The sequence below is a fragment of the Bos mutus genome, chromosome X, assembly GCF_027580195.1.
Source record: "Bos mutus isolate GX-2022 chromosome X, NWIPB_WYAK_1.1, whole genome shotgun sequence".
NCBI classification, from domain to species: domain Eukaryota; kingdom Metazoa; phylum Chordata; class Mammalia; order Artiodactyla; family Bovidae; genus Bos; species Bos mutus.
In genome coordinates, this window is record NC_091646.1 from 67,049,022 (window position 1) to 67,071,986 (window position 22,965).

A 22,965-nucleotide genomic window follows, 5' to 3' on the forward strand; every position below is an offset into this window, starting at 1 on the left:
ACATCACTCATTATCAGAGAAATGCAAATCAAAACCACTATGAGGTACCATTTCACACCAGTCAGAATGGCTGCGATCCAAAAGTCTACAAATAATAAATGCTGGAGAGGGTGTGGAGAAAAGGGAACCCTTTACACTGTTGGTGGGAATGCAAACTAGTACAGCCACTATGGAGAACAGTGTGAGATTCCTTAAAAACTGGAAATAGAACTGCCTTATGATCCAGCAACCCCACTGCTGGGCATACACACTGAGGAAACCAGAAGGGAAAGAGACACGTGTACCCCAATGTTCATCACAGCACTGTTTATAATAGCCAAGACATGGAAGCAACCTAGATGTCCATCAGCAGATGAATGGATAAGAAAGCTGTGGTACATATACACAATGGAGTATTACTCAGCCATCAATGACTTCTTTATCCATTCATCTGTCGATGAACAACTAGGTTCCTTCCATGTCCTAGCTATTGAAAATAGTGGTCTTCTATTTTATTATTTGTTTCCTGCTAGTTTTCTTTTTATTTTGTTGCTTTGTTTCACCTTTCCTACCATATTTTGCATTATTTGAACAGGTTTTACTATCCCATTTTATCTCTTGTGCCTTTTGCTCTATCTCTTTGTATAAGTTTTTAGTAGTTGCTTTAGGAATTATAATATACTTTTCACGGTCTACTCAGAATCAGTACATTATCACTTCAAGTGAAATGTAAAACCCTTACCACCCTCTAAGACCCCCATTATGTTTACAAATCATTTTATGTGTTACATCTGCATACATTGAAAACCCCATTAGTCAGTGTTTTAATTTTTGCTCTAAACCATCAAATGTATTTTATAGAACTTAAGAATATGCTACTATATTTGCTTAGATATTTACCATTTCTGTTACTTTTCCTTCAGTCCTAATGTTCTGGGATTCATACTGCTTCAATTAGCATTACCCTGAATATGGAGAATTTCCTTTAGCTTTTCTTTTAGAACAGGTCTGCTGTTAATTAATTCTTATTAGTTTTCTTTACTCTGAGAAGGTGTTGCTGTTCCCTTCATTTCTGAAGGCTAATTTGTGGTGATAGGATTTTGGTTGACAGTTCTTTTACCACTTGAAAAATGCTACTTCCTGCTAGCCTCCCTGGAAATCTTCTGTCTTCAAATTGTTTTTCTCTTGTACTTAATGTATTATTTGTGTCTAGCTCTTTTAGTAGTTTTTTTGTCTTTAACTTTCAGAAGTTTAATTTTGATGTGTCTAAGTGTGGATTTCTTTGGATATATCCCTATTTATGGTTGCTCAGCTTCTTGAATTCTTAGGTTTGTCTTTGCCAAATTAGAGGAGTTTTTGTTTATTTGAATACATTTTCTAGTTTCACACTTTTTCTCTTATTCTTCTGGCACTCTGAAGAGGAATGCTAGATCTTTTCTTATGGTCCCTTAGGCTTCTGTGTCTTGTTTACTGTTTTTGTTTTTTTTTTAAGTCTATTTTCTCTCTGTTGTTCATATTCAGTAATTTCTATTGTTCTATCTTTAAGTTTACATATTCTTTCCTTTGTCCTCTTCATTCTGCCATGGATCCCATCCATTCAGGCTTTTTTACTTGTTATATTTTTCAGTTTCAGATTTTTTCATTTGCTTCTTTTATCTCTATTTGCTGAGGCATTCTATTTTTGTTGATTTAAGCATGTTTATAAATGTTCTTTGAAGTACTTTTATGATAGCTACTCTGAAATTCTAGTCAGGTAGTTCTAATATTTCTGTCCATTGTATTTTCTTATTCAAGTTGCTATCTTAGGCATTCTTGGGATGATGAGTGATTTTTTAATGGAAACCTGGGCATTTGGGGTACTATTAGACTGAATCTCATTTAAATCTTTCTATTTAGCAGGCCTCTCGTGGCACTGCTCTGCAAATGGGTTTGAAAGTCCAAGGAAAGTCTTACCTTGGCCTCCAGTGTTTCCTAGGGAAAGGGACTCATGACTCTAGGTGGATAGGAATTCAGGTGCCTCAGTAAGATGAAAGACAAGCTATGTACTGGAAGGAAATATTTACAAATCACATAACCAACAGAGGGCTATATCTAGAATATAAAGAATTCCTAAAATTTCAGTAGCAAAAAACAATCCGAATAAAGAATGCACAAAAGACACCAACATATTTTATCAGAGAGGATATATGAATCACAGAGTACATGCAAAGATGTTCAACATCTTTGCTGTTATGGAAACGCAAATTTAAACCACAATGAAATATCACTATACACCTATTAAAATAGTTTCAAAATTTTAAAAAACTGTGATGATACCAAATGTTGGTGAGGATGCACAGGAATTGGATCATTCATACTTTACTTACAGTAATATAAAGTGGTACCAGCCACTATGAAAGAGTATTGTTAACTGTATGACTTACCAATTACCCAGGTGGGCATTTATCATAGAGAAATGAAAACATATGACCACCTGTATGAAAATGTTCATTACATCGTTATTAATAATAGCCCCAAACTAGAAACAACCATAATATCCTTCAGATATGAGTGAGTGGTTGAATAAATTCTGCTACATCCATGGACTAGTACTCTGCAGTAAAAAGAGATGAGCTGTTGATAGATGTATCATCTTTGATGAAAGAATATAAATAAGTAGCATAAGGAAGTTCTTTTGTGGTGATGGTACAGTTCTGTGTCTTGATTGTTGTGATGATTACATGGATCTGAACATGGGATAAAATTGCATAGAACCATATAGATAACACATACAAACCACACACACACTAATACACATTTAAAAATGATGAAAACTGAATGAGTTCTATAGCCTGGTTAACAGCAATGTGCCAATGTACATTTTTGATTTTGATATTGAACTACAGCTATATAATAGATGCCATCATTAGGAGATGCTGGGTGAAGGGTTATGAGTCTCTGTACTACTTCTGCAACTTTCTGTCAGCCTATAATTATTTCAAAATGAACAGTTAGAAAATCACAGTTGTCTGAGATGATTTAAGCCTAGTTCTGCTGAAGGCAGAATATTAGGGGGAAATCAGTATTTGCCACCACCACCACCCCCAGTCCCAGAATCCACCCACCGAAGAAGGAGATCTGAGACGTGGGTTTGATCCCTGGGTCAGGAAAACCCCCAGAGTAGGGAATGGCAATCCACTCCAGTATTCCTGCCTGGAAAATTCCATGGACTGAGGAGCCTGGCACAGTCCATGGGGCCACAGAGTCAGACATGACTGAGCAACTAAACACATCCTCAAAATATCACAAGATCAGTGGAAACCACATGTAATGGTATACTAATGGTCTACATGTAGATAACATCTACATGTAATCTTTTCCATTTCTTTGGTGGTTTTCCTTTTCTTTTAAAAATTACTTTTATAGGGAAACTGACAGTAATCAACAATTATCATTACAGGTAGTGTATGTTCTTAGCACCATGCTAACTACAGACAGATGACATTCAAATTCTTTATATGCTTATAAGGATGCTCTCAATTTGACCAAATGTAAATACATTTTCAAAAAAAATAAAATTGCACAATTTTCTTGGTGATACATTAGTTTCAATGACAATTTACTCTAAGTATGGCAAAGATATAATGGGCTATGCATTGTGAGAATTGCAGGCTAGCTGTAACTATTACTTTTTCTTGCACTCAAAAGTGTGGTGGTGTTTTAGTTGCTATGTCGTGACTGATTCTTACAACCCCATGAACTGTAGCCTGCCAGGCTCCTCTGTCCATTTGATTTCTCAGGCAAGAATGCTGGAGTAGGTTGCCATTTTCTTCTCCAGGGGAAGTTCCTGACCCAGGGATTGAAGCTGTGTCTCTTGCATTGCAAGCAGATTCTTTATCATTGAGCCACCAAAGAGTCCCTGGTATACTGGAATGCAAGTGAGGGGATTTAGCCTTATTATACAGAAAACCTGGAATCTGTTCAAATTTATTTAAATTACTTGTGCAAATTTATTTAAATACTTTTCAGCTGTTACCTGCTGTAACTGGTTTAAGTATTACACTTAAGAGTATCCATTTAGGGTGGTGGTGGTGGTTTTGTCACTAAGTCATGTCCAACTCTTGTGACCCCATGGACTGTAGCCTGCCAGGCTCCTCTGTCCATGGGATTCTTCAGGCAAGAATACTGGAGTAGGTTGCCATTTCCTTCTCCAGCCATTTTAAGGTACAAAAATAATTAAATACTATTGGCCCTGCCTTATAAGCTGCTGATATGGTTATGGTATACTGGAAAAAATTCTGAATTTCAAAGTAGACCTGGATTTTAATTCCAGCCTCGCTGCTTACTAAACAAGTCATTAAAAATCATAGAACCTGAGTTTTCTCAGTTTTGGAGGTAATACCCATTTCATTCAGCTCTCACCTTTGTGATAGGTACCTAGGCACCATTGCTACTCCTAGAGCCATTTTTACAAAATGTTTGTTGCAGAAGGTTTCCACTGACTTATCCATACACATGCACCTGGAGATAAAGTGAGTGATAAATATATGATAAAAATTATAAATGCTGTGCTTTAAACTATAAAAAAAAGAAAGGTTAGAAAATAGAAAGTGCCAAAAGGGCTGCAGATTTTAGAGAAGGCGTCACGATAGGAATGAGATTAAAAGTGGGTTTTGAAGAACAAAGTGGAGAGGTAAATTGAGCAAGGAGACCATTTCAAGTAGAAGCAAAATGCCTAAGAATATATGATTATATGGGAATCAGAATTTAGAAATTTTTATGTTACTTGAAACCAACTATTTATTAGATTATATTTGGGAAGTTGTAAATCTTAAAGTTTTAAGCAATTTTTTCCATAGCATTGAGTTTTACAAATATTCCAACATCTGCTGGCTATTTTAATGATATTAAATGTTACAGTACCTACTTGGTTGCTAAGACATTTTTATACATTTGAAATCTTGATTGGTAAGGTTTACATAGTTCCTGTCAGTTGTAGCTAATCTTAGATTTATTGACCATATTCTTTCTGTTTATCAAAGATGAATGATATAATAATGGAACTAACGAGAACTGGGATTTCATTGTTTTTGTTAAGTCTTATAAAATTGTTTTCACATTATTAATGTATATGAATTTAATTTCTGCAAAGAAAACGGCCAGCTTTACCAACTTCCTTTTTCTAAATGATGGTTAGTGTTTTTAACAGTATAACTTTATAGAAAATGTGAAATGTGAGTAAGTGATTGACTAACTTATCTTGAATATATGAAAGCATTGTACCCCTATTTTTTTTTTCTGGTGTATTCTCATGGAGAAATAGGTTGGTGTTTGAAAGCTTAACTTGGTATTCATTGGGTTTTGTTTTATATGGTATTGGAGCAAAGGGATTTTTTCTGGGGCAAATGTATCTATCAGTGTTGTTTCTTTTTCCCCTGCCAGTGGTGAATGAATCAACCACAGATACTTATAATTTATCTGCTTTTGAGATCCTTTTTGCTGTGTAATTTTGGTTTTACCATTATTTTGGTGAATAAATAATTTTACACATATTTATTGAACACCTTCTACCTACAAAGCATTGTACTCTTATGGGACAGAAAGAGGAATATGATACAGAATGTCAAGAATCTGGTAGAAAAGAAAAATATATACACAAGTAACTATAACATAAGGCAATTTGCTGTCATGAGCTCTGTAGGATTTTAGATAACAAAGAAAGAATTTTTGAGTGGATGATGGGGTGATTTCATGGAGGCAGGAGCATTTGACTAATGCACATAGCTTGTAAATGAATATTAACATGGCAGTCAGTGTGAGGTAGGAATCCTGAAATGACAGCTCTCCTACTGCCAAAGATTTTGTCTTTATAAACTAGGAAAAATGATTCCATGGTAAATGGTTACTATCTAAACATTCCCATAAATGCTAGTTTAAGGTAAATATTTATATTTTGTAAAAAAATAATTTGTATATGATGGATAATTGCTACTTTTATGTTTTTAGGCCATGAATATTGTGGTTCCCTTCATGTTTAAATATGCTGTAGACAGCCTCAACCAGATGTCGGGAAACATGCTGAACCTGAGTGATGCACCAAATACAGTTGTAACCATGGCAACAGCAGTTCTGATTGGCTGTATGTGTGGTTCTTTAATCTGTCTACAGGTGTTGACTTTCTTCAAGAGGGTTTTATCATACTTGAGCATATGACCTTTAACCACAAACATAATTTAGCATTTTGGATATTTGTGTTATGTGCAATTTTTTTTGATATGTGATTTTTAAATGTTCTTTGTACTATATACTTTCCAAAAATTATATAATAAAAGTTTCTAAGTTCTAGAAAGCAATAACCTGAAATAAGATATTAAATTCATAACAGCCACTTCTAATAGACTCCTTATAAGATATCTTTTTAGTAAGACTATAGTTATATTCTTGCTGTTGTTGTTAGCTGTTAAACAGGAAATGGCTAAATAATGATATATGTATTCGGAGAAGGCAATGGCACCCCACTCCAGTACTCTTGCCTGGAAAATCCCATGGGTGGAGGAGCCTGCTAGGCTGCAGTCTATGGGGTTGCTAGGAGTCGGACACGACTGAGCGACTTCGCTTTCACTTTCCACTTTCATGCATTGGAGAAGGAAATGGCAACCCACTCCAGTGTTCTTGCCTGGAGAATCCCAGGGACGGAGGAGCCTGGTGGGCTGCCGTCTATGGGGTCGCACAGAGTCGGACACGACTTACATGACTTAGCAGTAGCAGTATATTAATATGTTTTTAAATTATATTCAGTAGCCATGACACAGATCTGCAATTTATAAAGAATATAATGCTTTGTGTCCCCATGCCATAGAAAGGATACTCTGTGAGATTCAGACCTGAGTTGCGGCATGCTTAGTCAAAGCACTTGGATTTTTCAGGATATCAATTTTATCATTTGTTTCTTGGAAGAATTGAATTAGATCATAAAACCTGAACAGATACTGTGCATTTATCTATAATAAGACCTTATGGGCTCAGTTCAGTTCAGTCGCTCAGTCATGTCCGACTCTTTGCAACCCCATGGACTGCAGCACACTAGGCCTCCCTGTCCATCACCAACTCCCAGAGCCTACTCAAACTCATGTCCATTGAGTTGGTGATGCCATCCAGCCATCTCATCCTCTGTCGTCCCCTTCTCCTCCTTCCTTCAATCTTTCCCAGCATCAGGGTCTTTTGGGTTGCTATTTAGTAAAAGTATTTACTTGGAAAAAAAGTCTTTCAACATCTGGGACCTTACGGGGGTAAATAACAATGAAGGATTTTCATAGTGGTGGGAAAATTAATACTCACTAGGCTAGATGTTTTCTAGGTTTCTTTTAGTGTAAGTATTCTGTGATATGCTCATTCATTGTACGAACATTTTCTGAGCCCTTGCTGTTTTTTGCACTGCAACAATTCTAATGTTTTTGCACCCCATTTTTTCTTGAATGTATTGTTAGATGGTGTATCAAGAGCGGGAGCTGCCTTTTTTAATGAAGTTCGAAATGCAGTATTTGGCAAGGTAGCCCAAAATTCAATCCGAAGAATCGCCAAAAATGTCTTTCTCCATCTTCACAACCTGGATCTGGCTTTCCACCTGAGCAGACAGACAGGAGCTTTATCAAAGGCTATTGACAGAGGGACAAGGGGTATCAGTTTTGTCCTAAGTGCTTTAGTATTTAATCTTCTTCCCATCATGTTTGAGGTGACTCTTGTCAGTGGTGTTTTGGTAAGTAAAACATTTTTCATGACAACTTTTATCATACATTCTTGTTAGTAGATGCTTAGTACTTGAAGCTTTTGTACTGTTGCATGCTGATGATTTTAAAGCAAAATTCCATGATGCCAGAAGGATTATGCAGTTTAATTATTTTGCCACAAGCTTCAAAGGACTGTAGCTAAAGTCTTTTATCATGTTGTTGTTGTAAAGAGTTGTTCAGTTCTACACGTAGATCAGTCATTTAGCTAATGCTTGCAGTTTTTTTGTTGTTAGCAGACATTATGGTGTATGACTTTGGACTGGTATGCTCAGATTATCTACATTTCTTGCTATTCACCATTCATAACATTTTAGGCATAATTATTCACCGTTTCATATTTTATAATTAAAAGTATGTGTATAACTTAAAGTTGGTTTTCTAAGGTATTTGTTTTCTTACTTAGTTTTTCATATATACAACTTTATACCAACATATTTTTTTAGTTTTATTATTTTTTTTAATTTTATTTATTTTTAAACTTTACATAATTGTATTAGTTTTGCCAAATATCAAAATGAATCCGCCACAGGTATACATGTGTTCCCCATCCTGAACCCTCCTCCCTCCTCCCTCCCCATACCATCCCTCTGGGTCGTCCCAGTGCACTAGCCCCAAGCATCCAGTATCGTACATCGAACCTGGACTGGCAACTCGTTTCTTACATGATATTTTACATATTTCAATGTCATTCTCCCAAATCTTCCTACCCTCTCCCTCTCCCACAGAGTCCATAAGACTGTTCTATACATCAGTGTCTCTTTTGCTGTCTCGTACACCGGGTTATTGTTACCATCTTTTTAAATTCCATATATATGCATTAGTATACTGTATTGATGTTTTTCCTTCTGGCTTAGTTCGCTCTGTATAATAGGCTCCAGTTTCATCCAACATATTTTTAATTAGAATCTTTGAGGTTTGCTATTATATATTATAAACTATTTGATAGAAATAATGACTAAGCTCATTTCTTTTTTTGTCTTTTCCAGTATTATAGATGTGGTGCCCAGTTTGCATTGGTGACCCTTGGGACGCTTGGTGCATACACAGCATTCACAGTTGCCATCACACAGTGGAGGTAAGGTGTTCTCCAGAGGTCAGTCAAGGTGAAGAAATTAGTTATGCTTCTATAGCAGACATTCCATACCTATGCACATCTTTGTCTTACAGAACTAAATTTAGAATAGAAATGAACAAAGCAGATAATGATGCAGGCAATGCTGCCATAGACTCGCTGCTGAATTATGAAACTGTGAAGGTAATACGTTTAATTTGACTTTTTCTTCCTTTCACACTGTACTAAGATTTGTTCTGGCATTTAATACAGGTGCTGTACATTAGAGCTGCAGATTAGGATAGGATCTCTTAATATGATGAAATAATAGTACTTTATTGTTTTTTCTTTTATTTAGGAGTTTCCCTTTCTTTCCGCCTCATTTTTTGTGTGGCACCATCAGAACTTTATCTTCTAAATTAATTTATAAGTGGTGGTGACAGTTTAGTTAGCATTTGATTCAGAGTGCACACTGAGTTTTGACTCTGTATCTTTCATAGTGCCTAGCATAGTGCTTTTCACTAATTCTTTCATTTATTTGTTCATTTTTCCACTTAATAAATATTACTGAATGCCTCTTGTGTGCAAAGCACTATGCTAAGTCCTGTAATGAGGAGGGCAGTAAAATCAATGATTGCTGTTTAATCCTTGCCCTCCCAGAATTTGCTAAGCATTGGGAGAGTTAAAGTATGCAAGTGATGACACAAGAAGGCATAATGTGGTGGGGGCAATGAAATTGTGAATTCAGAGAGTCTCAGGGGATCAAGGGAAAGCTTTGTGAAGAAAGTCCCTTGACACCTTTTTATAGATCTGGATTTAAATTAACTAGGCATTCTTTAAATATTTTGGGGATGAATTTTATGAACTTCTAAAATACTGTCCATAGTGGAAAACTGCAGGTGTACCATAGTCCGATGTATTGAAAGTTAGTTTTTAAAATTTCCTGTGCAGTACAAAATTGTATCCATAGATGAAGTCTGATTCCAATTATACTTGTATATAATTACTATTTTATGTATTTTGTAGTATTTTAATAATGAAAATTATGAAGCACAAAGATATGATGGATTTTTGAAGACATATGAAGCTGCTTCATTGAAAAGTACCTCTACTCTGGCTATGCTGAACTTTGGTCAAAGTGCTATTTTCAGTGTTGGCTTAACAGCCATAATGGTGCTCGCCAGTCAGGGAATTGTGGCAGGTAATAGATCTGTGGTTTTCACGTTTGTCAGTGTTTTACTTAACCTTTATAAATAAATATTAATGAAAGGAATATGTATTTTAGTCTTAAATATAAAGCATTTTTAATAAGGTACTATAACATCCTTGGAGTACTTTCATTTTTGTATCACAATATGTTTTCTTGATGGTATGTTGTTTTCTTTTGTTTTATGCTACAAATTTAGCACTAATTTTCTCATTGATTGGGATTGCTGTTTGTGGGGCTACAATCTGATTCTTTTAGGAGTAACATACTTTTTAGCATCTAATATTTCTAATTTCTCTTGTGGACCTGGAAAGAAGTGTAATTAACTTAGTGTTTAGTCCAAAGGACTAAAGTGCAAGCGGTCTTATTACTAGTAACCCTTTTATCTATTAGCTGTTCATTTGTAAAACATTTCAAAAATAAACAATATCCTTACCTCTTTTCTGTAACTTGCTTGTTCAGTTAGGATTCTTTCATTCACTATGAACTTAATATATGGTTTATCATTCCCAATCATGATACCCATTTGCTCCAATGTTTTAATTTATACTTTTAAAAAATTCTACTTTATATTATGCTAGTATCTTAGGAAGAAAGGAAAGATTTTCAGCCTTCCATTTCTGTCTGCATTTTAAAACCATTCTTTCTGTTTTTTAAACCATTCTTTTTTCTTATATATCATGTGTAGTGTATGGGTAGGCTTTTCCCATTCCACTTAGCACATATCTAGTTCCCTATATTTCTAAATTATGGGTTAAAATGCTTTGGAATTAGATTAGGCCTTACCGTTGCTGATTATGTATGTTTTCAACTGTATTCCACAGTAAGAAACTGTAAACTTCTCTTAAACTGGAAAGTTCATGACATCTAAAGTATTTTTTTTTTCTCTACCAACTGCATATTAAGGTACCCTTACTGTTGGAGATTTAGTAATGGTGAATGGACTGCTTTTTCAGCTTTCATTACCTCTTAACTTTCTGGGAACTGTATACAGAGAGACTAGACAAGCACTTATAGATATGAACACCTTGTTTACTCTACTCAAGGTAGACACCCGAATTAAAGTAAGTAATGTATTTAATACCTTTTTAAAAGCATATAAGCATCATCCCATAATGGGATAACAGTCTTATATCACCATGTTAGCAAACTAATTTGTCTTTTGCAGGAATTGGGACTATAATGTGTATTAAATGGCTGTTACAGCTTTTACTTCTATGTTTAGAAACCTTATAACATTAGCAAAGAATATTATACCTAGACACTAAATTTTATTAACTTCAATTATTTGTACTTGCACTTGATTTACTTTTGCTAATAATGATACAAAATGTTATTGCCTCTCCTTATATTCTCAACCTCCTTTCTCCCCTGCCCACCATCTTTCTTCCTCCCCAAAACAAATTGATCAGAAATCAGAGCATTCAAGATTTTTGCCCTTAGCAGTGAGGGAAAAAACATCTTTAAAAGCATGCATAGAAGTGATCTAACTCCACTTATAAACTTTCTCCTTTCCCTTTATTTTCCTTTTTATCTCTGTAAATTAGAAAATTATCTGCATAGCAATACTCTCGGCAGTGTATAAAGTGGCTTTTTTTTTTTTCTTCCCTGCTAGGACAAAGCGATGGCATCTCCCCTTCAGATCACACCACAGACAGCTACGGTGGCCTTTGATAATGTGCATTTTGAATACATTGAGGGGCAGAAAGTCCTTAATGGAATATCTTTTGAAGTCCCTGCAGGAAAGAAAGTGGCTATTGTAGGAGGTAGTGGGTCAGGGTGGGTAATTTAGTTGTTTATAAAATTTTGCATCATTGATTGATGATTCCCAATGTAATATTTTTTATTTGTCATAATAAAATGATGACTGTAGTTTAAAATTGGGGTTCCTTAATGCCAGTTGGAGCTATATAACCTTTCCTTGTTTTCTATTTCAGGAAAAGCACAATAGTGAGGCTATTGTTTCGCTTCTATGAGCCTCAAAAGGGTAACATTTACCTTGCTGGTCAAAATATACAAGATGTGAGCCTGGAAAGCCTTCGGAGGGCAGTGGGAGTGGTACCTCAGGTATTTAAAAAAGGAAAAAACCTATTTGGGGGAAGATTTGTTGGCTTGCTGAATCTTTTACTAGAATAATTTGGATCCAAGGAGTCAGTATATGTTAATTAAGTTGGAAGCATTAGGCCCTACAGGCCATATTCTGTTACCAAAAATCATGAATTTAAAAATCTTCATGATGGGAAGATTTTTTTTAAGCCTTAGGAAGAAAACATAACATAGAGGAAAGAGCTCAGACTGGAGTCAGACAGAACTGGATTCTAAGCCCAGCTTTAACCCTTATATGTTGTATAGTTGTAAGCCTCAGTTTCCTCATCTGTACAATAAGGATACCATTTTTCTTATAGGACAGAATTAATATGGATTAGAAATATATGTGTAAAGCACCAAGTACAGTGTCCCTCACATAACTGTTCAGTAAATGAAAACTATTATTTGAGCAGTTTTTGACATAGTAAATCTATAAAAATTATAAAACAGTTGGGCTGCCAACTTCAAGTTGGTATTCCTTGTCCCCAAGTACCAAGCACAGTGCCTGACCCATAGTGAGCATTTAACAAGTATTTGCTGAGTGACTGTAGGGGGAAACAAGTTCAGAGTAAGCTCTGAGAAGATAAGGAGATAGCCCTATAGGTTATAAGTTTTTCTTATGCTGAAAGCCAATAGAGAGACCTGGGACTTAGTTGTAGCATAGGTGGTTTAGTTGCTAAGTCATGTTCAACTCTTTGTGACCCCATGGACTGTAGCCTGCCAGGCTTCTCTGTCCATGTTATATAGCTTGTAAAAGGTCCTCAACTGATCTGACACATGCCACTCTGCCCTGTCCTCCCTTTCACTGAGAATCCCAAATTTGGAGTGCGTGAGTCACCTAGGGAGATTTTTCCAACTCCAACTCCCTTTCCAATTCCAACTCCCTTTCACACACTGTTTATGAGGGCAGTGTGGGCCCCAGAAACCTGCGTTTGTGAATATGCCTCCTAGGTCTTTTTGATTTAGGTGATTTGTAGACTATATGTTCAATTATATTGAAAAATAAAGCATTTTATTCACTAAGGAAAAATATACATGATCAATAAATGAAAGAAAAGATGCTCATCCTCATTAGAAATCTTAGTAATTAAATCAACAATGGTATACCACTTTTCACCCATCAGACCGGTAAAGATTTAAAAATTCATGATGTCTAGTTTGGGTAAGGCTATGTGAAATGGCCAGTCTCTTGCTGGAGGAAGCATACAGCTTTCCTGATGAGCAAATTGGCAGTATATAACAAGAGTCTGAAAAATATTTAGTCTTTATTACAGTAATTCTACCTCTAGGAAGTTTTAGTAAGGAAATAGAGAAGTGAACAGATTTTTATATGCTAAGCTGTTCATTATACTTTGTTTATAATAGCAGAAGTTAGGAACAATATAAATATCATGTTTATAAAGAATATTGAGTATCATGGAAAAATACTCAGCTACAAAGTTTGTTGAAAAAGAATTTCCAAACAAAATGTAATATCTCCATTTTATAATATTAAATAAACACATGTAACAGAAAAAAATTGGAGAAAATACACCAACATGTTAATAGTAGTTATTGCTGGTTGGTGGGATTATGGATTATTTAATTAACTTTTGTTTTACCATACATTTTGTATTTTTAACATTTCCAGTTACCATTTATTTTAATTTTTTTTCCAAATAGAAAATATTTAAAAATAAGTGTTTTCTCTTTGCAGAACTTTAAACTCATTGGATTGAACTATCACCTCCATACAAGAAAAGTTTATATTAGTATTAGGGATCAGATCAGATCAGTCGCTCAGTCGTGTCCGACTCTTTGCGACCCCATGAATTGCAGCATGCCAGGCCTCCCTGTCCATCACCAACTCCCGGAGTTCACTGAGACTCACGTCCATCGAGTCAGTGATGCCATCCAGCCATCTCATCCTCTGTTGTCCCTTTCTTCTCTTGCCCCCAATCCCTCCCAGCATCAGAGTCTTTTCCAATGAGTCAACTCTTCGCATGAGGTGGCCAAAGTACTGGAGTTTCAGCTTTAGCATCATTCCTTCCAAAGAAATCCCAGGGCTGATCTCCTTTAGAATGGATTGGTTGGATCTCCTTGCAGTCTAAGGGACTCTCAAGAATCTTCTCCGACACCACAGTTCAAAAGCATCAATTCTTCAGCGCTCAGCCTTCTTCACAGTCCAACTCTCACATCCATACATGTATTAGGTGTAAAAGTTATTAAAATATGATTTGAAATAATATCTGTAACTCTAGGGCTGATTATGATATTAAAGAAGATCTTAATTAATTGAGTGTACTGGTTAATGTTAATCAATAGAATCATTTTGTTTCATCTTACTATTGCCTTACAACCATTGGATACTGAAAGAAAAGTGGGAGGTAGATACTTGCATTAAGTAAATTAGCTTTAGTGTGCCATGTCAGAATAAATTGAAATATCAAATGAATGCTTGCAGTGAACTTTCTCCCCCAAAAAATCTATAATGCATAAATTCTTTGTTTTCTGTGTTTTAAGTCCAATTTAAAAGCTTCTGAGATATTAATATATGAAATATATTCAATTTCATTAGTAATAAGAGAAATGCCAATTTAAACAAAAACTACATTTTACCCTTAAAAGTAGCAACAATGAAAACTTATTAATATCCAGGGTTGTTGAGGATATGGGGACCTGGCACCCTCATACATTGTTGGTTGGAATATATGCTGTTGGAACGTTTTTGGAAGACAGTTGGGCCATACTATCCAAGGGTAAATGTATGCTTGTAACCCAACAGTCTGCTTCTGGGAATCTTTCTTACAGAAATACATGGGTGTGTATAAGTCATTATATAATGATATTTTATTTCAACATTGTTTACAATAGCAAAAGTTTTAATTAATACCCATCAGTATAGGAATGGATAAGATAAATATGATACATCCTTAGTATCACAAAACTGTTAAAAAGAATGAGGTAGGTTCTGTTATTGACATGAACAATCCCCAGTTGTGTTAAGTGAAAAAAGCAACTCATAAAGTATGGCCCCACTTTTGTTGGGGGAAAAAAAAAAGGTGTATGTTTAAGCATATAAATGTATCAGAAAAAGTTTGGAATGATACACAACAAATGGTTCATGGTGATTGGCTCTGGGAAGGGAAATGAAGCAGGCATGAGGGATGATATTAATAAAAGACCCCTTTTATCACATGTTACTCTTTATGTCTTTACTATTGTTTGAATTTTTAAAATATGAAACATGCGTATCTATGTGTGTATATATATAAATCTGGTCCAGGATGCTGTCCTCTTCCATAATACCATTTACTACAACCTCTTATATGGAAACATCAGTGCTTCACCTGAGGAAGTATATGCAGTGGCAAAATTAGCTGGACTCCATGATGCAATTCTTCGAATGCCACATGGATATGACACCCAAGTAGGGGAACGAGGACTCAAGCTTTCAGGTAATCAAAGATTTTAGACCTGGCCCCCACTTATATTCACCCTTCAAACATTAATTTGTCAGAACCATTTACTAGAAAATGTAATGACAGAGTACAAACCTAATGCTTATCTAGTCTCTTTTGGCAAAGTTCCCAGTTTCCTGTCTATCACTGTAAACAATTCAACATGCTAGAAGTAACTGTTCCGAAATCATGCAGGTCTCTCTCTCTCTCTTTTTTTTTTTTTTCCCACTCACAGCTGCAAACACTGTAAGTGCTTAATAGGAAGTTACTGATACATGGTGAGATCAGTGTTAACTTCTTACCTTAAAGGAAAGCCAAGATCATCATTCATATGGGAAAGAAGTAAGAATAGAGACAAGTAATTTGATAGTAAATAGTGTATCTTCTCATAGCTCAGCTGGTAAAGAATCTTTCTACAATGCAAGAGACCCCAGTTCAATTCCTTGCCCATTCCAGTGTTCATGGGCTTCCCTGGTGGCTCAGATGGTAAAGAATCCGCCTGCAGTGTGGGAGACCTGGGTTTGATCCCTGCGTTGGGAAGATCATGGAGGAGGGCTTGGGAACCCACTCCAGTATTCTTGCAAGGAGAATCCCCATGGACAGAGGAGCCTGGCATGCTACAGCCCATGGGGTTGCAAAGAGTCAGACATGACTGAGCAACTAAGCACAGCAGTGTATCTCCTCATAATTTCTTGATTATTATGGAATGTTTTCGATAACTTCAGACTTCCTTATACTTGGTATACTTCTTTATAGCCAGCTTCATTTTCCTGTCTTTGTTGGTTCAGTGACCAAGTAAATTTTAGGGCTTCTGCATTTTAAGTGTTTAATTATGAGATGATTATTAAGTTTTATAATGGATTATCCTAAAATGATTGAATTTTCTTGAGGATTCAGAAAAATGTTTCTTTGCCCTGAATTATTTGAATTCTGAAAGTATGGTGTAACTAGTGCCTGAAAGTATTAATGTAACTTATATAAACATGCTACACTCTTTGCATTTACTCTTCATTCTAGTTTAGTTTGGGGGGGAGCTTTATAGATTAGGAATGAAGGTAAGAAAAAGAGAATGAAGAATATCCACATGAATTTTAATGAGTCTTATTTCTCATTATAAACCAGCATCACAACATTGACTAGGTACATACTGTGTGCTAGCAGCTTGCAAGAATACTGGAGTGGGTAGCCATTCACTTCTCCAGGGGATCTTCCCAACTCAGGGATTGAAACTGAACCCTGGTCTCCTGCATTGCAGACAAATTCTTTACTGTCTGAGCCACCAGGGAATCTTATACTTCCAACCAAAGTTTTATGTAAGATTGATGGCCTTAGACCTATGAGAGTCCCAATGAAGAAAGAAAGGTTGCTTTCTTTTCTTTAGAGTATATTTAGGAATAATTGTGGGTTTGTACATTGTGAAAGAAAAAGCATTGGACTGGGAATTAGTCGAGTCTTGTTAGATTCTGCCAGAACTTGCTCTGTGACCTCGAGCAAATCACTTAACTTTTCTGGGCCTCTGTAGTCTTTCTGTTTTAAAATTCTGCTGTGCTAAAGCCCTATAGCAAAGAACTAAGGTGAAATAAGAGGTCCTAGGATACAAGCTTAACATAGAAGAGTGCTGTGAAAATAATAGCTTTCTGTAAAAAAAAAAAAAATCAGAATACTGGCTAAATGGTACTTTGTTATATTAAGAAATAAATTTAGATATTCATAGTTTCATGTCTTTAAGTTTTCAGACTTCATATATTGAATTTGTTTTTGGCTTGGTGTATTCTGTCATATTGGAATTTTTCTACCTGAAGTCATTGTTCATTGGGAAGTAATATAAAGTACATATAAAATAATGTATGTCATGAGCATATTTTTGGTGAGAGAAGTAATTCTAGAATCAAAATTATCACCTCCCCTCTTTGTTCTTTTCACCTGCCATGAAGTCAGAATCCAGAATTACATTAATGTTCCAGGGAATATAGTTTGTCAAGGGATATTATATATGAACGTAGACTCTTAAAACTGGGTAAAATGAACAATAATCAAGAGTAAAACTAAATATTGAAGGTATTACTTGTTGGTTATGATTAATGGAAATACTAGAAATATAAAATATGTCTTTATATTGTACTATCTTAAAATTTTCTTTACCAGGAGGAGAAAAGCAAAGAGTAGCAATTGCAAGAGCCATTTTGAAGAACCCCCCAGTCATTCTCTATGATGAAGCTACTTCATCATTAGATTCAATTACTGAAGAGGTAAATGATGGTGAAAACATAAAACTCTTCAATTCTCATTGCTTAACTTTTTTCCATGGAAATTTCAGTAAGTAGCTACATTCTTTCGTATTTGGAATGAGCTTCAAAAGGAGGTGCTTAGCCCTTTTCTCCGATAAAGGAAGTATTGGTAGTAAGAATGCCAGTTTGCATTACATTATCACATATTTTAAGTCTGTTTGCAAATATATCTCCTTTTGAAACTATGTGGCACCTTTTGTTCTTATTGTATAATGTTTGCATCTTGCAAAGCTCTGGGAATCACCTAATCTGCCACATAATACACATTGAAACAAGTCATGTAAATGGTTCTGATACAGTACATACCAGAAAAACTTTCACTTATCATGGAGCAACTCACTAAGGTGCAAACTTGGCACACACAGCCTACAGTGCTGGTATCAATTTATGTTCATTTTACAACAAGTATTGTGAAGCTCTAAGATGTTATAAAATTGATGTCATGGTACTACCCAGAAACCACAGTAGACTTCATAACATCTTTGTATTAGACTAAAGACTTGACAGCAATCATAATATCATAAATGAATCCCCTTAATCTAGAACTGAAGATTGTGTCCATGGGATTTCCCAGGGAAGAATATTGGAGTTGGTTGCCATTTCCTTCTCCAAGTACTGAAGATAAGAGTGATGTAATTTGTCAGTTGCCTCCATTCACCTACATTTTACTTGAATATATAGTAAAACCATGTTGTTGAAGGATAGGGCTGAATTCAGCTTCACAACATGTATGACATATATTGATATTTGCATATGGAGTTAAGGTTCAGGGAATGCTAATTGTTCTGCCATATGTTTAAAACAGCTTAGTTTCTAAGTTGTTTAGCATGAGGATTTGTTCTATTTATTTATTTTAAAAATTTGAAATTTTATTTATATATTTTTAATAGAATGACTTTTCTAAAAATTATTTATTTTTGGCTGCACTGGGTCTTTGTTGTGATGTGCAGGCTTTCACTAGTTGTGGCAAGCAGGGGCTGCTCTTCAGTGTGGTGCTCGGGCTTCTCTTATTGTGGAGCATAGGTTCTAGGCACCTGGGCTCAGTAACTGCAGCTCACAGGCCCTCGAGCTCAGTATTTGTGGCATGCAGGCTCAGTAGTTGTAGTGCACAGGCTTAGTTGCTCCATGGCATGTGAAATCTTCCCGGACCAGGGATCAAACCAATGTCTCCTGCATTGGTAGGCGAATTCCTATCCACTGTACCACCAGGGACGTCTGACATTTTATTTTAAATATAGCATTGTATACATGTCAATCCCAAACTCCCAATCTAACCCTCCCCCCATTCTGCATATAAATATCATATGATATTTATCTTTCTCTCACTTACTTCACTTAGTATAATAATCTTCAGGTTCATCCATGTTGCTGAAAATGGCATTATTTCATTCTTTTTAGTGGCTGAATGATATTCCATTGTGTATATATACCATATCTTCTTTATCCATTCATCTGTCAATAGACATTTAGGCTGCTTCAGGCCATGACTGTTGTGTAAGCAGTGCCGTAATGAATACTGGGGTGCATATATCCTTTTGAACCATTTTATTTTCCAGATTATAGGATGGAGTGAGATGGCTGGATCATATTGTAGCTCTGTTTTTAGGTTTTGAGGGAACCTCTATACTGTTGACCATAGTGGCTGTACCATTTTACATTCCTACCAGCAGTGTACGAAGATTCTCCTTTCACCACACCCTCTCCAGCATTTATTGTTTCTAGACTTTTTGATGATGGCCATTCTAACTATTGTGAGGTGATACCTCATTGTAGTTTTGATTTGCATAATTGATGATGTCAAGAATCTTTTCATGTGCCTTTTGGCCATCAGTCTCCTTTGTAGAAATGTCTCTTTATGTCTTCTGTCCATTTTTTGATTCAGTTGTGTGTTTTTTTATATTGAGCTGCATGAGCTGTGTGTAAATTTTGGAGACTAATCCCTTGTCAGTAACATAATTTGCAAATATTTTCTCTCTTCTGTGGGTTGTCTTTTCATTTTGTTTATGGTTTCCTTTGTTGTGCGAAGCTTTTGTGTTTAGTTAGGTCTCATTTATTTATTTTTTGTATTTCTATTACTCTGTGAGATGGATCAAAAGAGAGATTGCTGCAGTTTGTGTCAGCGTGTTCTGTTTATGTTTTCCTCTAAGAGTTTTATAGTATCTGATCTTAAATTTGGGTCTTTAATCCATTTTGAGTTTATTTTTATGTATGGTATTAAAGAATGTTCTGATTTCATTTTTTTACATATAGCTGTCCAATTTTCCCAGCACCATTTATTGAAGAGGCTATCTTTGCCCCATTGTATATTCCTGCCTCCTTTGTCAAAAATAAGGTATCCATAGATGCGTGGGTTTATCTCTGGGTTCTCTGTCCTGTTCCATTGGTCTGTATTTCTGTTTTTGTGCCAGTACCATAACTGTTTTGATTACTGTAGCTTTGTAGTATAGTCTGAAGCCAGGGAGCCCAGTTCTTCCAGCTCCATTTTTCTTTCTCAAGTTAGCTTAGTCTATTCAGGGATTTTTGTGGCTCCATACAAATTTTAAGATTTTTTGTCTAATTCTATGAAAAATGCCATTGATAATCTGATAGGGCTTGCACTGAATCTCTACATTGCCTTGGGTAGTATAAACATTTTGAAAATATTCTTTCAGTCCAAGAACTTGATCTCTCTCCATCTGTTTTTGTCATCTTTGATTTCCTTCATCATTATAGTTTTCTGCGTATAGGTCTTTTGCCTTCTTTCTACTGCTGCTGCTGCTAAGTCGCTTCAGTCGTGTCCCGCTCTGTGCAACCCCATAGACGACAGCCCAACAGGCTCTCCCGTCCCTGGGATTCTCCAGGCAAGAACACTGGAGTGGGTTGCCATTTCCTTCTCCAGTGCGTGAAAGTGAAGTCACTCAGTCATATCCAACTCTTTGCGACTCCAGGGACTGCAGCCTACCAGGCTCCTCAGTCCATGGGATTTTCCAGGCAAGAATACTAGAGTGGGGTGCCATTGCCTTTGCCTTCTTAGGTATGTTTATTCCTAGGTATTCTTTTTTTACAATGGTAAATGGGATTGTCACCTTAATTTCTTTTTCTGATCTTTTGTTGTTAGTATATAGGAATGCAAGAGATTTCTGTATCCTGCAACTTGACTAAATTCTTTGATTAGCTCTAGTAGTTTCCTGATTGCATCTTTAGGATTTTCAATGTATAAAATCATGTTATCTGCAAACAGTGACAGTTTTACTTCTTTTTCCATTTGGATTCCTTTTATTTATTTTTCTTCTCTGATTGCCATGGCTTGAACTTCCAAATAATGGAATAATTCAGTAATTATTGAATAATAATGGTGAATGTGGACACCTTTGTCTTGTTCCTGATCTTAACAGAAATGCTTTCAGTTTTTCACCATCGAGAATGATGTTTGCTCTGGGTCTGTCATATATGGCCTTTATTGTGTTGAGGATATGTTCCCTCTATGCTCATTTTCTGGAGAGTTTTTTTTAAATCATAAATGGGTATTGAATTTTGTGGAAATCTTTATCTGCATCTATTGAGATGACCATATGGTTTTTATTCTTCAGTTTGTTAATATGGTGTATCACAGTGATTGATTTGCATATATTGAAGAATCCTTAAATCACTGAGATAAATTCAACTTGATCATGTTGTATGGTCTGGTTTTGGTATCAGGATGATGGTGCCTTGTAGAATGAGCTTTGGGATGTTCCTCCCTCTGCAATTTTTTGAAAGATTTTGAGAAGGATAGATGTTAGCTTTTCTCTAAATATTTAATAGAATTTGCCTGTGAAGCCATCTGGCCCTGGGCTTTTGTTTGTTTGTTAGAATATGTTTAATCACAGTTTAAATTCCAGTGCTTGTGATTGGTCTGTTCATATTTTCTATTTTTTCCTGGTTCAGTCTTGGAAGGTTATACTTTTCTAAGAATTTGTCCATTTCTTCCATGTTGTCCATTTTATTGGCATATAGTTGCTTGTAGTAGTTTCTTTGGAGAAGGAAATGGCAACCACTCCAGTACTCTTGCCTGGAAAATCCCATGGATGGAGGAGCCTGGTGGGCTGCAGTTCATGGGGTCACAAGGAGTCGGACACGACTGAGTGACTTCACTTTCACTTTTCACTTTCATGCATTGGAGAAGGAAATGACAGCCCACTCCAGTGTTCTTGCCTGGAGAATCTCAGGGACGGGGGAGCCTGGTGGGCTGCCGTCTATGGGGTCGCACAGAGTCGGCCCACGACTGAAGTGACTTAGCAGCAGTAGCAGCAACATTAGTTTCTTATGATCCTTTGTGTTTCTGTAGTGTTGTAACTTCTTTTTCATTTCTAATGTTATTGATTCAAATCTTCTCCCTTTTTTTTTCCTTGAGTCTGGCTAAAGGTTTATCAATTTTGTTGATCACTCAAAGAACTAACTTTTAGTTTTATTGATCTTTGTTACTGTTTTCTTCATTTCTATTTCATTTATTTCTGCTCTGATGTTTATGATTTCTTTCCTTCTACTACTTAAGGGTTTTTTGTTATTCTTTCTCTAGCTTCTTTAGGTGTAAGGTTAGGTTGTTTATTTGCTATTTTTCTTGTGTCTTGAGGTAGGACTGAATTGTTGTGTAAACTTCTCTCTCTGAAATGCTTTTGCTGTATCCCAAAGGTTTTGGGTCATCATGTCTTCGTTGTCATTTGTTTCTAGATATTGTTTGGTTTCCTATTTTATTTCTTCAGTGACCTCTTGGTTATTTAGTAACATGTATTTTAGCCTCTGGGTGTTTTTGTTTTTTACAGTTTTTTTTTTCTTTTTGTAATTGATTTCTAATCTCATAGTGTGGTCAGAAAAGATGCTTGATATGATTTCAGTTTTCTCAAATTTACTGCGGCTTGATTTGTGACCCAAAATGTGATCTGTCCTGATGAATGTTCCTTGTGCACTTAAGAGGAAAGTATTTTCTGCTGCTTTCAGATGGAATGTCATGTAAATCTCAGTTAAGTCTGTCTTGAAGCTTGTATTTTCTTATTAATTTTCTGTCTGGATGTTCTGTCCACTGATGAGAGTGGGATGTTAAAGTTCCCCCACTATTATTGTGTTAATGTTGATTTGTCCTTTTTATGGCTCTTAGTATTTGCCTTATATATTGTGGTGCTCGTATATT

General features: G+C 35.8%; 1 protein-coding gene across 2 annotated transcripts in view; it reads left to right on the forward strand.

Annotated features, from left to right (window-relative positions):
* The window catches only part of ABCB7 (ATP binding cassette subfamily B member 7), a 166,117-nt gene that overhangs the window by 125,233 nt on the left and 17,919 nt on the right, over window positions 1–22,965 (forward strand). Inside the window, exons 5-14 of one of the 2 annotated variants that reach the window (XM_005890529.3) lie at window positions 5,965–6,097; window positions 7,446–7,714; window positions 8,732–8,820; window positions 8,913–9,000; window positions 9,823–9,997; window positions 10,910–11,067; window positions 11,619–11,782; window positions 11,941–12,070; window positions 15,357–15,528; window positions 17,677–17,780. In XM_005890529.3, the coding sequence (XP_005890591.2) occupies window positions 5,965–6,097; window positions 7,446–7,714; window positions 8,732–8,820; window positions 8,913–9,000; window positions 9,823–9,997; window positions 10,910–11,067; window positions 11,619–11,782; window positions 11,941–12,070; window positions 15,357–15,528; window positions 17,677–17,780 (1,482 nt within the window). The other variant, XM_070365367.1, reaches the window with a different exon arrangement.